Source organism: Trichomycterus rosablanca, chromosome 21 (genome assembly GCF_030014385.1).
Source record: "Trichomycterus rosablanca isolate fTriRos1 chromosome 21, fTriRos1.hap1, whole genome shotgun sequence".
In the NCBI taxonomy this organism is placed as follows: domain Eukaryota; kingdom Metazoa; phylum Chordata; class Actinopteri; order Siluriformes; family Trichomycteridae; genus Trichomycterus; species Trichomycterus rosablanca.
The window spans coordinates 20,924,320-20,938,334 of record NC_086008.1 but is presented as its reverse complement, the minus strand read 5'-3'; the positions used below and the strand labels follow the sequence as shown (position 1 = coordinate 20,938,334).

General features: G+C 45.5%; 1 protein-coding gene across 3 annotated transcripts in view; it reads right to left on the bottom strand.

The window, feature by feature from the left end:
- Positions 1-2,591: 2,591 nt before the first annotated feature.
- The window catches only part of trpm3 (transient receptor potential cation channel, subfamily M, member 3), a 57,209-nt gene continuing 45,785 nt past the window's right edge, over positions 2,592-14,015 (bottom strand). For 2 of the 3 annotated variants that reach the window (XM_063018198.1, XM_063018199.1), the window contains exons 19-25: positions 13,058-13,186; positions 9,976-10,227; positions 9,722-9,896; positions 7,028-7,178; positions 5,174-5,367; positions 4,958-5,090; positions 2,592-4,502 (exon numbers count right to left, since the gene is read on the bottom strand). In XM_063018198.1, the coding sequence (XP_062874268.1) occupies positions 3,047-4,502; positions 4,958-5,090; positions 5,174-5,367; positions 7,028-7,178; positions 9,722-9,896; positions 9,976-10,227; positions 13,058-13,186 (2,490 nt within the window). In that variant the 3' untranslated portion in view covers positions 2,592-3,046. Of the gene's footprint in view, positions 4,503-4,957; positions 5,091-5,173; positions 5,368-7,027; positions 7,179-8,995; positions 9,104-9,721; positions 9,897-9,975; positions 10,228-13,057; positions 13,187-14,015 lie in introns of all 3 variants that reach the window. The other variant, XM_063018197.1, reaches the window with a different exon arrangement.

Genomic DNA, 14,015 nt, shown 5'->3' with positions numbered 1-14,015 from the left:
ACACTAACACACCACCACCATGTCAGTGTCACTGCAGTGCTGAGAATGATCCACCACCTAAATAATACCTGCTCTGTGGGGGTCCTGACCATTGAAGAACAGGGTGAAAGGAGCTAACAAAGCATGCAGAGAAACAGATGGACTACAGTCAGTAATTGTAGAACTACAAAGTGCTTCTATATGGTAAGTGGAGCTGATAAAATGGACAGTGAGTGTAGAAACAAGGAGGTGGTTGTAATGTTATGGTTGATCAGTGGTGTGACCATTTCTCGTACACCGGTCGAAAAAGAAAGCGAACACACATTCCATTCAATTAAATATTGATTTATTTGTAATAATAATACATGCCAAACATCCTATTCACATTGAGGAAAAGACAGAATACATCTTCGTATTTGCATCCAAACACTACAGCGGAGAGACGAGACTCTTCTCACCCTCGGTTGTCTTTCAACATCATCGTGGAAGAACGACATGCATTTTTCGGGACGCTAAATTAACGACGCCCCCTCCGGATAAAACCACGCTGTTATTGCGGATGCGACAAGAAGAGGAAGAGGACGCGGAGAACCGGGCGTGTGATTCACGACCCTGAATGCAACGGTGTAGGAAAAATATTAAGAAAATACTTTACATTGTGTCGTCGATTTGGCACGGACGTTCCCCTCCTGTTCGGCTCCTTCCTGCTCAATGCGGGTGCATAGGGGGCTTCTACGTTGGACCATTGGCGCTCACGCACTCATAATTTTGGAGATAATTTAATACGTTAAAGTAAGCTTAGGCGTCTTTGTGTGGGGAGAACTTAACGCCAAACTACCCTGCCACAGGGTAAAGAGGTTGGAGTGACTTAGATGTGACCTATAGTACCCTGGCAGAACAACGCCCCGATGTGGGGTGTTATTATAGACGCTACAATAAGTTGCTACATTTCCCAAGCTGCCTTTGTGCTTTCAGACCATAGTTTCGCTAGTTTACGCCCCCTTTGCTCGATACAGTCACAGTTATATCAAAACGTGTGATGATGGACGCTCGAGTGGCCGTGTTTGGGAGAGAGCTGGTCATACGGGGTCTCTTCCCATTATGCTCGCTAAATGGTGCCCAACCGAGGAGTTCAGAATCTCAGCGCTGGTGCGCTAGCGGAGTATCCCGCTGCGCCACCTGGGCGCCCTCAGGTCCGTCCTGTTCTAGTCCTTCCCAATTCCTAAAAGTGTAACACCTCCAGTCCTAACCCACACTCCCCCCTCCCTTCCGAGACTGCCATTAAGTTGCTGGCTGCTTCTTGTTACCTGCCAGAGTCGGAGTCTCACGGAGATCAGGTTGTCAATCGGGTGAAGCCCATAGCGCGGCACTATTCCAGACGGCGGCGCCGCCCGAGCACCACAGTTACAAGATTTGCTGCTTCATCAAAATCCCCAGACCGCCATTAGGCTCGTTCCCTGTACGAGTGTAATCAGACTGTGTTCATTGTATTGGACCGATTGTGTTCTGTAAAAAGTGGCTCCAACAACAACAACAACAACAAATTTCCACAAGCAATTAAAATCCACTTAATCAAAAATAATTGTCTGATTAAAAATCATCATTATTAATCATTCTCAAACCCAAGTATTTACGTCATGATGCGTCAAAATGGCCTGAACGACGATTATGGAATTTTAAATATATGATAAAAATGTTAAACCAATCAGATTGTAGGATCAGACACGCGAACCTGAAATCAACATGTTCTAAAGTGCATAAGAACCCGCCCCCTGTCCCATACTGCCCCGGCCTCTTGCATAGCAAGTCGACATCAATCAGGTTGGCACTGGAAACAAAAACGCCATCGACTGATTACGACGTTCTTCTCTCTCTTCTCGTTTTCCTCCCGATTTAGAGCACTCAATTTTGTCTTCTGCTGCTGAGGGATACCTGATTGCATCCGAGGAGAGCACGTCGGTGTACACGCCTCTTCCGACATGTGCACGGCCCTGCACGGGCGTCTCTTCCGCCAATCGGGGTCCTTACACAGCGTATGAAGACCTACCCACCCACACCTGCAGATACGGTTGCCAATTATGCCATCAGATGGCGCCCAGCCGGTCTCGAACCGTGGAGTTCAGAAACTCGGTGCTGGTGTGCTAGCGGAATATCCCACTGTGCCACCTGGGCGTCGACGGCGCTGATTGCCAGATGATTGATTGATTGATTAATTGATTGGACCTGCATCTATGTAGAAGTCACCATTTAGAATCCACCTATAGGAAGGGCTGATCATTGCCACCAAGCAGAAGCTCTGCCAGGTTCCACCTCCGTTCCATCGCCCGGGTTTAGTCCTCGAGGCATCGTTGGGCGGAATCTGGTGAAGGTTCGGCTTGGTTGGAATAACAGCTTTTCCGCTGCTGGTGTGAGACCTTCGGGTCGTTTCTAAACGCGGGTGCCTCAATGATTGAATAAAATGTGTGTTCCCATGATAAAATCTTCCTCTAGTCTATAATAGACATCTGTGAAAATATATGTGCATTTATATAAACAATAAAGCACGTCTACGCATGTCTGTCTTCGTGTACAAGGTACATAAAAATGACTATATACACACGTCTTACTCTTAAAAATATTTCCCTTTAAGTTTGATTTGGGTTTAAGACATCGACTCTGCGTAGTTACGACTATGGCATGACATGACTGGTGCAAATCAAAAAGACCAACATATTAATACGGGGATTTCATTTGTTTAAAACATCGTTTGCTAGCCTACCAGAGAGGGAGAATGCACTTAATCTCAGCAGACAATACACTGTGAGTTCGTTTTTCATTCTTGGTACATGCTCCCCCATTTCTAATCCCTACCCCCAAACCCACAGAATGGACAAACATTAGACGTCACCATTAAATTCCAGCTCTGTACTAAGCTGTCAAAGTGCCCTATTCTGCTAACCATGACGGTACTAACGGCTCGAATGTGTCTTTGGACATCGAATGACATTTGAAGGATCCTGTTCCATCCTACGCTGACTACTGCAGATCTACGACGTCATGCACCCTCTCCTCTGAGCCACATCTAACATCACGTGTAGTTGCGCTTGCCGTCGAAGCTCTGGAAGGCCGACGGCTTGGCTAGGTGCCTCAAGGAGAGCGCGTCCGTCTTGGTGTCGGGCCTGGCACCGGACTTACTCCTCTGGAAAGGGTTCCTGCCGCGCCCCTTGTCCATGCGCTCGCTGATTGAGAAGCTCTTTCGGGCGTATACGTTGGAATGCGAATCCTCCGACGAAGAGCAGCTGTTGGCTCGTTCCAGTCTGGACATCGGAGAGTAGAAAGGGCCCAGGGTCAAACCCAGGGCCAAATCCACCCCCATACCGCCCCCTCCGCTGGAAGAGGGCTTGCTTGCGTCGGGCGCAGCGTCCTCGGGGTCGGACTCCACGTGGCTCAACTCGGCATCACGTTCCGGGTGGGAGACACACAAATCCTGAGGCTTTTCGAAGGTGAACGAGCCGCCGGGCGAGTCCGAGCGCTCGGGCACCGGGTACGGCGCGGAGACGCAGCGCGTGTCGATGCAGTCCGTGATGCTGGTGTATTCGGCCGCCTTCACTTGCATGCCGACGCCGCCGTAGTAAGTGCGCGGCGTGAACATCAGGCTGTGGGACTTGACTATTGGCGGCTCGTCCAGGAAAAGGGGCGCGGCCGCAGATAAAAAGCGACTGCTCTTGGAGCGCTCCAGGATTCCCGCCGATAGGGGCGGAGACGCCTCTGTGTCCCAGTGGGGCAGGGTGTCTGGGGGCAGGTGGGCGGTGCACATTGACAGATCGGCGGAAGCACTGTCCTCAAACAAGACGCTGCCGTCAGGATGTCTTTCGCCAGTCAGCACCGCCTCCATGATCTCCGAATGAAGGGAGGAGTCTCGTGCAACCGTCCTCGTCATTGGGACGGCTTCCAAGAAGCTCTCCTGGGGTGGCGCCTCCTCCGACGCGGACACATAAATATCGATGCAAGATGACGGTCGGTGCTGCTGCTGTACGGACAGAGTGTTCAAAGGGGCGGGCTTGGATTCTTTGGTGCCAGCTCCGGAAGCCACCGACTGCGAGCTGTTGGCTCGATGCAGGCTTAGCGAGCGCTCTTTAAAGAACACCTCCGCCCTGTCTGGTCCACATTTGTCCCGGAACGAATGCCCCATGTAAAAGGAATGGCTTCGCACCCTGGGCGCCAGCGTGGTTGGCGAGGTCGGGGAAATAGATTCATCCCCACCCTGCTCCATAGACTCCTGCAGCCTGTAGGTGTTGCCCTCCTGGCTGTTGAAGCTGCTCTGACGCAGGATGTAGTTGGTGTCGGTGCAGTCCGAGGACGTCCTCGAGCAGGCCTTGTGCACCTCCGCCCGATCCACACCCGCCACCCGCTCCAGGGCCGCGGCCATGCGAGCGATGAGTTCCTCCATCTGCGCCAGGCGTATGTCCACCGTCTGCAGGGAGGCCTTCATGAAGTGCTCGCGCTCGTTGACCTCCTCCAGCCGCATCGCCATGTTCTCCACCCTGGTGAGAGCAAGAGATTAGAATTTAGTTCCCAGCACCGCTCAGTGTGTCATCCATCGACATTGGGATCTCCCTAACCCCTAAGTACCCCAAGGATTACGCAGCACCACTGGCAACTTATCACCTACACTTTGACGAGTGCAATGCGGATCAGAACTGTGTACGGAGAGACACACCCTGATCAGCACTCTTTTCCCGTCTCTGTGCAGGCGGATCAGTCAGCCAGCAGAGGTCGTAGTTGCATTAGTTATGAGAGAGAGCCTATCCGGCTTAATCCCACCCCTATATGAACAACAGGCCAATCGCCGTTCACGTGGCCGCTCAGCCCAGCCGGCAGCCAGAGCCGAGACTCGATACGACGTATTCGAGATCCCAGCTCCGATGTTCCAGCGTGTGTTTATACCGCCGTGCCACCTGAGCGCCGTTCATCTGCCCTGTGTGTAAGTTCTGGGAACCTTTCAGACGTGACTCGGATCCTCTCGTCGTTGGAGGAGTTGAAGCGATCGTCTTTCTCCCGAAAATATTCCTCTATGCACTGCTCCTCAAAGTCGTGGACCTTCTTCAGCTCGTCCTCTGTGATGAAGAGCTCTGAGGAGATCAGAGGAGAAGAGTCAGCAGCAGCTTAGCGGTTAGGAGTAAATCAAACCAGGGTGTGATAGAGGGTCACTCACTCAACCCGAAGTCCCGCTCGTCGTCGTCGTGCTTTCTCCAGCGGCAGCACAGATGCTTCAGGACCATGGTCATGTGACTGAAGATGATGAGAGGAGGAGGGAGGACAGGGCGCTCGTGAAAGGTCATGATCAGCTGGTAGCGCTGAAACTTCCACACCTGGTTGGAGATGGACTTCACCTCGAAGAACGTGTTGCTGAGGAAAGAAGACGATCTTACGAACGATATACTGGTCACCCCAAAGACACAAGATTCAAAGACTTCCACAGTCAAAGGCTTACAAGAACTTGGAGGAGATTCCTTCAGAAATTTGAGTTCTCTCAATCTACTGGGGTTAAAAATATACACCAATGAGCCAAAACATTAGGACAACCATTCGTTGGACCGGTCTACCATCTTCCGCTGCTTTTATGTCCAGTTCCAATGCCCGTGTGCCCAACTGTAGGTGCTATCAATGATAGACCATGGAGATACCATGGATACCATAGTAGCCCTTCTGTTGGTCCATACCAGACACCGTGGTCTGTGTCCTTTGGCATCAAAGAATCTTGGCCATCCAACAACCGGTTGGCGATTCATGGACCACTGTACACTCACTGTCCATTTTATCAGCTCCACTTACCATATAGAAGCACTTTGTAGTTCTACAATTACTGACTGTAGTCCATCTGTTTCTCTACATGCTTTTTTACCCCCTTTCATGCTGTTCTTCAATGGTCAGAACCCCCACAGGACCACCACAGAGCAGGTATTATTTAGGTGGTAGATGATTCTCAGCACTGCAGTGACACTGACATGGTGGTGGCGTGTTAGTGTGTGTTGTGCTGGTATGAGTGGATCAGACACAGCAGCGCTGCTGGAGTTTTTAAAACACCTCACTGTCACTGCTGGACTGAGAATAGTCCACCAACCAAAAATATCCAGCCAACAGCACCCCGTGGGCAGCGTCCTGTGACCACTGATGAAGGTCTAGAAGATGACTGACTCAAACAGCAGCAATAGATGAGCGATCGTCTCTGACTTTACATCTACAAGGTGGACCGACTAGGTAGGAGGGTCTAATAGAGTGGACAGTGAGTGGACACGGTGACTGATCCACTCATACCAGCACAACACACACTAACACACCACCACCATGTCAGTGTCACTGCAGTGCTGAGAATGATCCACCACCTAAATAATACCTGCTCTGTGGTGGTCCTGACCATTGAAGAACAGCATGTAAGCAGGTTAAATAAGTATGTAGAGAAACAGATGGACTACAGTCAGTAATTGTAGAACTACAAAGTGCTCCTATGTGGTAAGTGGAGCTGATAAAATGGACAGTGAGTGTAGAAACAAGGAGGTGGTTTTATGGCTGTCAGCACACTTTGCTGTTTGGAGGATTCATACTTTAACCCAGTCGTCTGGCCATAATGTTTTGGGGGTGATTTAAACAAATGTTTTGGCTGATTGGTCAATAATTGTAAATAAGAACCCTGAAGCAATAGTTGACTGTCTACAGCCAAGCCAGCTATCATTACCATGGGCTTAGAGGCTGCCGTAGAGGATGGAAACCCTTGCTCTAGCTAAAGCGGACCTTTAAGGCTCCAGTTTTGGTCCTATTTTGTTGAAGACCTGTTTTCACTTGGGGTTTCTTTCTGACCTTGGCAAGATACCACTGTTCCATGTGTTGTAGAGAAGTCTAGGGTCAATCTATAATCAATCAATAGCGAGACGTTTGAAGACCACACTACAGGGTTCAATAAAATATAGGAACTTCCTAAAGATCTCCAGCCTGCCAGAAAACGTCCCTCACACCAAGACTATGTAAACCTTTGGCATCCTGTGTAGCTGTGTGTGTTAGCCGTCCTTACTTAAAGACTGCGATGAGCAGATTAACCAGGAGGATGTTGGCGACCAGCAGGTAGCACGCCATGATAGCAGGCACAATCCAAGCTCCGGTCTTACACGGCGGTAGGGGCACGATGGCGCCGTCCTCCGTGGTGATGTTCTGCCCACACGGTGCTACAGACAGACGACGTTAGTCGGCATCATCGCGTGTGTACTGAAGGAAATGAACCCAAAAAATGACCCCCCCACCCACCCCCAGTTGTCCCATCTTAAATGGCATGAAACACTTGACGAGCGACAGGCGTCGAGAAACCAAACGGCGTAAAGAGACGTAAAGCATGTTCATCCACGTCCAATCGCATTCCGGCATATATTTAAACATCTGGACGATGTTTGAAATATATCGAGGTGTAAAAGTGCAGCGATCGCATCGACGATGCCCGTGAGCAATGTATCAGGAATACATTGGACATCTGTTTGTTTTCACAAGGGTTGGTTCAGTTGCTGAAGGTTTCAACAAGAGCGTGGTCGCTAAGAGATGTGCTATCAACAAGGTCAATCACACTTGGAAGCCCAAAGTCAGAGAACTGAAGTAACACCAATTTGCGTTCAGATTATATAAATATATAGATATTATATATGTTTATTTATTTAACTCTCATCTGTCCAAAAACTCTGACAACTGAACCACATGAAAAAACGTCTTGATGATGAACGATGGGAGCTTGTTTGTGGATGTGTGGAGGACTCATGTTAGCATCGCTCGCCTGATCAATGAACGGCGTTAGCATTGCATGTCTCACAGAGCCGCCGTACCATACAATGCTACAGAAATCATTCGACGCGGATGGGTGACGATGGGTTCAGCGTGATCGAGTTTCCATGACAGAGGTGAACAATCACAATCGGACCTTTCGGCTTCCCTTGCAGCCCGAGCGGAGGAGCAGATTGCTAGCACAAAGTCGCTAAAGATGTGGCTAATCTACCTTAAAGTGACTGGCTACAAGCTACTACCCTACTACCCTACTCTTTATTATTTTTTACATTTTATTGATGCATTTCCGTAGTAAATCTGTCTTCTGCTGCTGGTGGATCCCTGATTGCAGTCGAGGAGGGTATATCGCTGCTGACGCCTCCTCCGACCCACGCAGCCCTCAGCGGAACCCTATTTGCATCTCTATCTGCTAATCAGGGTCCTAACACAGCGTTTGAAGACCCAGCCCACATAGTCCGGTCATCCCTCCCTGCAGGCACTGCCGATTATGCCCGCTAGATGGCGCCCAGCCGACCGGTGGCAGCGCCGAGTTCCACCTGGGCGCCTAAATTTTTATTTATTTAACTGGTCAGTCCTGCAGCGACCGGTGGACCCCTTGGTATTGGGTACACACTATATAGTCAAAAGTATTGGGACACCCGTTCTCCCTTCTAACTATTGAATTCATGTGTTTCAGCCACAACTGTTGTTAACTAGGTGTCATAAATCTGTTATATAACTGAAACGACATGCTTCCAGCTTCCAACTTCCAACAGCAACAGTTTAGGGATGGGCCTTTCCTGTACCAGCATGGTTATGCCCCTATAAAGACAGAAAGACCTGACCCCCTGACCTCAACCCCTACTCAAGAGCTTCGGAATGAACTAGAACATGAGGCTGAACTGAGGCTTTCTTGACCAACCCAACGTCAGTGCCCAGCCATACAAATGCTGTCATCTATTGACTGTATGGGCACAAATTCCCACACACGGACACACTTTTGGCCGTAAAGCGTAGCTCTCTACGTACGCCAATCAATCAGAAATTGGAATGACCGGATTGCTGTGTGGTCAAACTGGGAGCGAATGAGAATCCCTGGCATGGAAACTCACGTCATTAAATGGTCACTGAGGAGAGATGATGGAGTGAACGGCATGGCGGTGGATCTCAGCCCTGGTGAGGGATGCGTGTCTAACATAATTGGCGGTCGGTGTGTAGAATGCGTGTCAGAAATTGCCTATATGGGATGGACCCGTGTTACGCCCGATTCCTTGGGTTCGAACATAATTTTCGACCGGCCAGAGTTTTTCATTCAGCCTGTTCTGTAGCTTCCTACTATTCACATCTGCAACAAGAAACCACAGCGTTATTTCAGCTCTCGTGTCTTTGGGCTGTCCATCTAAGAGCATAAATATACGGACACATACACAACTCTCAAATGGTATATATATAGATAAATATATGTATACACACAAAAATACACACATAATGTCAATACCAAAGTAAACAGCTGGTTTACTCGATAAATTCTGAGGCTTTATTCACTTAACGAATGCTTTGGTAACTTTGAGGGTTGTTTTTGATTAATTTGTTATTCCAAATCTAGTCATATCTAATTACCCAGTTCTTTTCAACCGCTTCTTTTCACCTGAACAAGGCTTTTCAGGTAGGGTGTTTACAAGAAAGTGATTGGCTGTGTCTGAGGGTGGGAAGGCCAAAAAAATTCCCGACAGCTGGTGCAACTGCGGCCTCTGCTGGCTGGTCGAGGCGCTGCACAGAGATGCTGAAAAACGGATAGCAGTGCGTGACTGTACGCGATACTGATCCCTGTGTGTGAAAAGAAGCGCTCGGTGTGTGTTAGGTACAGTCTAGCAGTCTGGGGAATTGGATATGACTAGATTGAGGAAACAAGGGGGAAATTCATGAAGCGAATCTTTAAAACTATGACTGGCTGAAAGCTTACGGTCGATCTGGTCGGCGAAAACCTCGCCGTAGATCATCCAGTACGGCATGAAGAATATGTTGCGCGCCAGCATCCAGGACGGGTCCTCGTTGGGGTTCAGGATGGCCTGACGTGCCACGCCGAAGCTCATGAGCACCACCAGCATGATGATCACGAAATACATCATGTCAATCATCTGCAGAGAGAGGAGTGTGAGGAGTAGACCTTCGTAAAGCTACACCGTACCGGGACAGTCGTCACGCCGACGCTCTTACCATCTTTCCGATCATCATGACGTACGGCCCGAGGTATTTGTTCACGCCGAAGATGTCCAGCAGACGGATGTACCAGTAGATGATGTTGACGCAGTAAATGACCCGGCCGTAGCTCATGAGTGGCGGCTCCTGGAGGCGGAGCACCATTCCGATGGAAAAGATGAGGATGGCCATGAGGTCGGTGATGTTCCAGTACTCCTGCAGCCACACCTTCACCTTCTGCAGCAGCTTACCGGGCTCGGACATCAGGATCTAAACACGGGTCGGTCAGATCGTAAAAAAAAATACAAACAAAGGGAACCTGAGATGGACGGGCAGCCTGTTCAGGGATGGAATAAATGAATAAATGAATGCAGAACTTTAAATAAACGGCGTGTTCATTTACACAAGGACATCGAGGCATTGTAGTTGCACTACAGCTTCATGACCACTGAGGGGCGGTATTAGACTTCTCAGAAACATCCATGATCACCTATAACAGGACAAAATACTTGCTAGAAACGATCAGAGCGAATTATTTATCTTTATTTTTCCCTTTTCCCCGTTTTTATCCACCCTGTCATTGTTCTTTCTTCCTCTCTGTACTGTTTCCTTTCTTTTTACTTTTACTATTTTTCTTTTCTCACATTTTCCCTCTTATTTATTAATTCCAACCTCGTTTTTTGCTACATATTTTCTATTTTTTGTTATTTTATTATTTTCTTTCTTTTTTATTTAAGAATTTATTGTCTTGTTTTTTATTGTCTTTTTTATTTGCTAATGCATTTCTGTCTTTCTTTCTTTGCTATACATTTTCTATTTTTGTTATTCTATTATTTTCCTATTTTATTTCTTTTTTATTTAAGATCATTTTCATTTGCTGATGATTTTATTTAGTTTTTCTTTCCTTTTTGCTTTTTCTTTTTTTCCCCTTCAATCAATTTCTGCCGTTTTCTCACATCCCTTCATTGTTATTTCTTTTCTGTCTCTACTTTTTCCTTTTTTATTTCCTTATTTATTTTATTTTTCTTTTATTTATTAATTCCAACTTTCTTTATTTTTCTTTTGTCCTTAATAAATTTTCTTTATTTTTATTTTCTTTTAACTCGTCTTTCTTTCTTTTAAATACATTTTCTCTGTTTTTATTATTTTTTTATTTTCTTCTTTTTCCCTTTTTGGTTATCTTGTTTATTTGCTGATTATTTTTCCTTCCTTCCTTCTTTTCTTCCTTCCTTCCCTCTATTCTTTCCTTCCTTCCTCCCTTCTTTTCAATCTTCCTTTCTTTCTATATTCCTTCCATCTGCATCCTGGCAATCTTGAAATGTTGTTTCATAAATTTTTGTTTGATAAATTTTTTCGTCTATTTAACCCATTTAATCTTTTTCTATTCTATTCTTTATTTAGTCTTTATTATTTTTTTCTCCTTCTGTTTTCATCCACCCTCTCTTCCTTCTCTCCTGTTTCTTTAAACGTCCTTTTTTCTCCTGGAACAGCAGCAGGAAGAAGAATAAATAATAATAACGATATCATTTACACACGTCACACGTGCAGTGATAGATGAAGTATCTGTAAGTGGTTGCGTAACCGTACAGTCGTGCAGGATGTGTGTTAACCGAACCAATCGTGTGATTTATATTCGGGAGCTCAGCGTCTCTCTGAGCTTCCGGTGTCCTATTTAAAAACCCCAAATGGGATTTGAACACTTGCTGGAGCCTTTGAAGTCACCCGAGGCGTGATGTTCTTTGATTTAGCATCGACGTCAGGATGGTTTGAAGATCCCAGTACGCCGTACTGTAGAAGTTCTGCTGATGGACAGCACTCGCTGTTCGCTGTATAGGGTTCTTCCACATCGTACCTGAGACCACCAGCTCGTGTTTGGGTGATGGACCAGGACATGCTCCTCATTATTAAGGTCACATGGTTTAAGCACACACAATGCTAAAAAATCTATTTCATTTCTGCATTTTCTTTCTTTTTCTCCTAATTTAGTCCTAGCCAGTTACCATTCCGCTGCTGGAGACCCTAATGCCACCCGAGGAGGGTCTATTTCCTGACACACGTTCCTTCTGACTCCTTCTTATTCGCCCACACTTCAGTGGATTTACACATGAGGCCAGTCTTGCGCATGGAGAGTCACACGCTGATCTCCACTTCTGTACAGGCGCCTCAGGATACTAACCAGGGTCCTTACACAGCATTGAAGACCCCGCCCACATTTTAGACTGACCATTTCCCACCCAGCAGACTAGCGGCCGATTGTGTCTGATAGGGGGCGCCAAACTGAAATTCAAACTCAGACCTGGGTGCCCTATAATTAAAGTTTAATGATCTTTAATGATCGGTTTCTGTGCTGTGCCCCAGTAAAGGTGTAATAAAGGTGTAATAAAAAAGGTGTCTTAAAGCAGAAGGAAGGAATAAATACGCGCACCAAGCACAGCCAATCAGGCGCTACATTAAAATCAGATTCTTCAAAACACTCGGGATCTTCAGGCATCGTTTAAAAACAGCTACGCCAAAAAAAAGGGGGTTTAATAATCGGCACGAGAACATTCACGAGGACACAAAAAGTCATTATGAGCTTATAAAGAAGCGCTGATTTAATACTGATTGCTAAAGCTTTTGTTTGCTACAAGGACCTTTTCACTGCAGGGCAAACGCAGCCCAGTATAAACCCAGTATAAACCCAGTGTAAACCCAGTATAAACCCAATATAAACGCTCCTGATTGGATCTCAGAGGGCAAAAATAAATCCTGAGAACGAGCTGCTGCTGCTGCTGCATAAATTAGCATTTCTTTATTTATATTTATGCTCTCTGCACTGTGTGTGTGTGTGCGTGTGTGTGTGCGTGTGTGTGTGCAGAGCTACAGTGAACTACAGTCGTTATTATAAACAGGCAAAGTCTGCCTACGCTATACGGACAAAAGTATTCGGACGTTCCTTATAGTTACTGAATTTATGTGGAGTTTCAGCCCCAAGAATTACAAACAGGTGTAATAAATCAGTTCTAAATTCTTCCAACTTTACAGCAACAGTTTAGGGAAGGTCCTTTCCTCTTCCAGTTGTGAGAAATTCAGCTCATTTGAAAGCAAAGTAAAAGCTCACCTCCCTCATCTTCTCGATGCCGTTGGTGAAGATGTAGGCGATGACGATCCACTCCTGAGGTGAGGGCCACAGGTCCATCTTCACCAGCACGATGTAGTTGAAGAGCATCAGGTAGCCCACGTAGGCCATCTGAGGAGAAACCAGCAACATCTGTTTTATTAGAAATAACTCAGATTTGTTCTTTTTGTGTTCTATTACATAATAATAATAATAATAACAATAGTAATAATAATAATAATAATAATAATATAATAATAATAATAGTAAAACAAAATAATAACAATAATATTAATAATAATAATAATAATTGTAATAATAATAATAATAATAATAATTGTAATAATAATAATAATAATAGTAAAAATAATCCTACTACTACTAGTAATAATAATAATTATTATGAATTTTATATTAATAAAAAATAAATAAATAAATATTAATGTTTTAAATATTTTAATATCATTATTATTATTATTATTATTATTATTATTATATTATTATTATTATTATTATATTATTATTATTATTACCAATATTATTATCATTATTATTACCAATATTATTATTATTATTATTATTATTATTACCAATATTATTATTATTATTATTACCAATATTATTATCATTATTATTACCAATATTATTATTATTATTATAACGTAATCGCTCTGTTATTTATTCATACTTTTGTTTCCACTTTACTTTCCTTCCTTCCTTGACGTCTACGTGACAGTTTTGGTGACAGAACATAAACCTGCTGTATGAAGCACCAGTTCCACGTTTTTTCCTCCCACTACTGCACTGAGACCTGTCAGAGCCGCGACGTAAGACGCACGTGTCCCTACAACAGCAGCAGAAATAATAAAACTCTTCTGCAGAAAGGAGTTTTGTAAGAACAGAAGAATCAGGCGGTTCGATGCTCAGCCCGCTGTAATTGTGCTGGTTGTAAATGATCTAC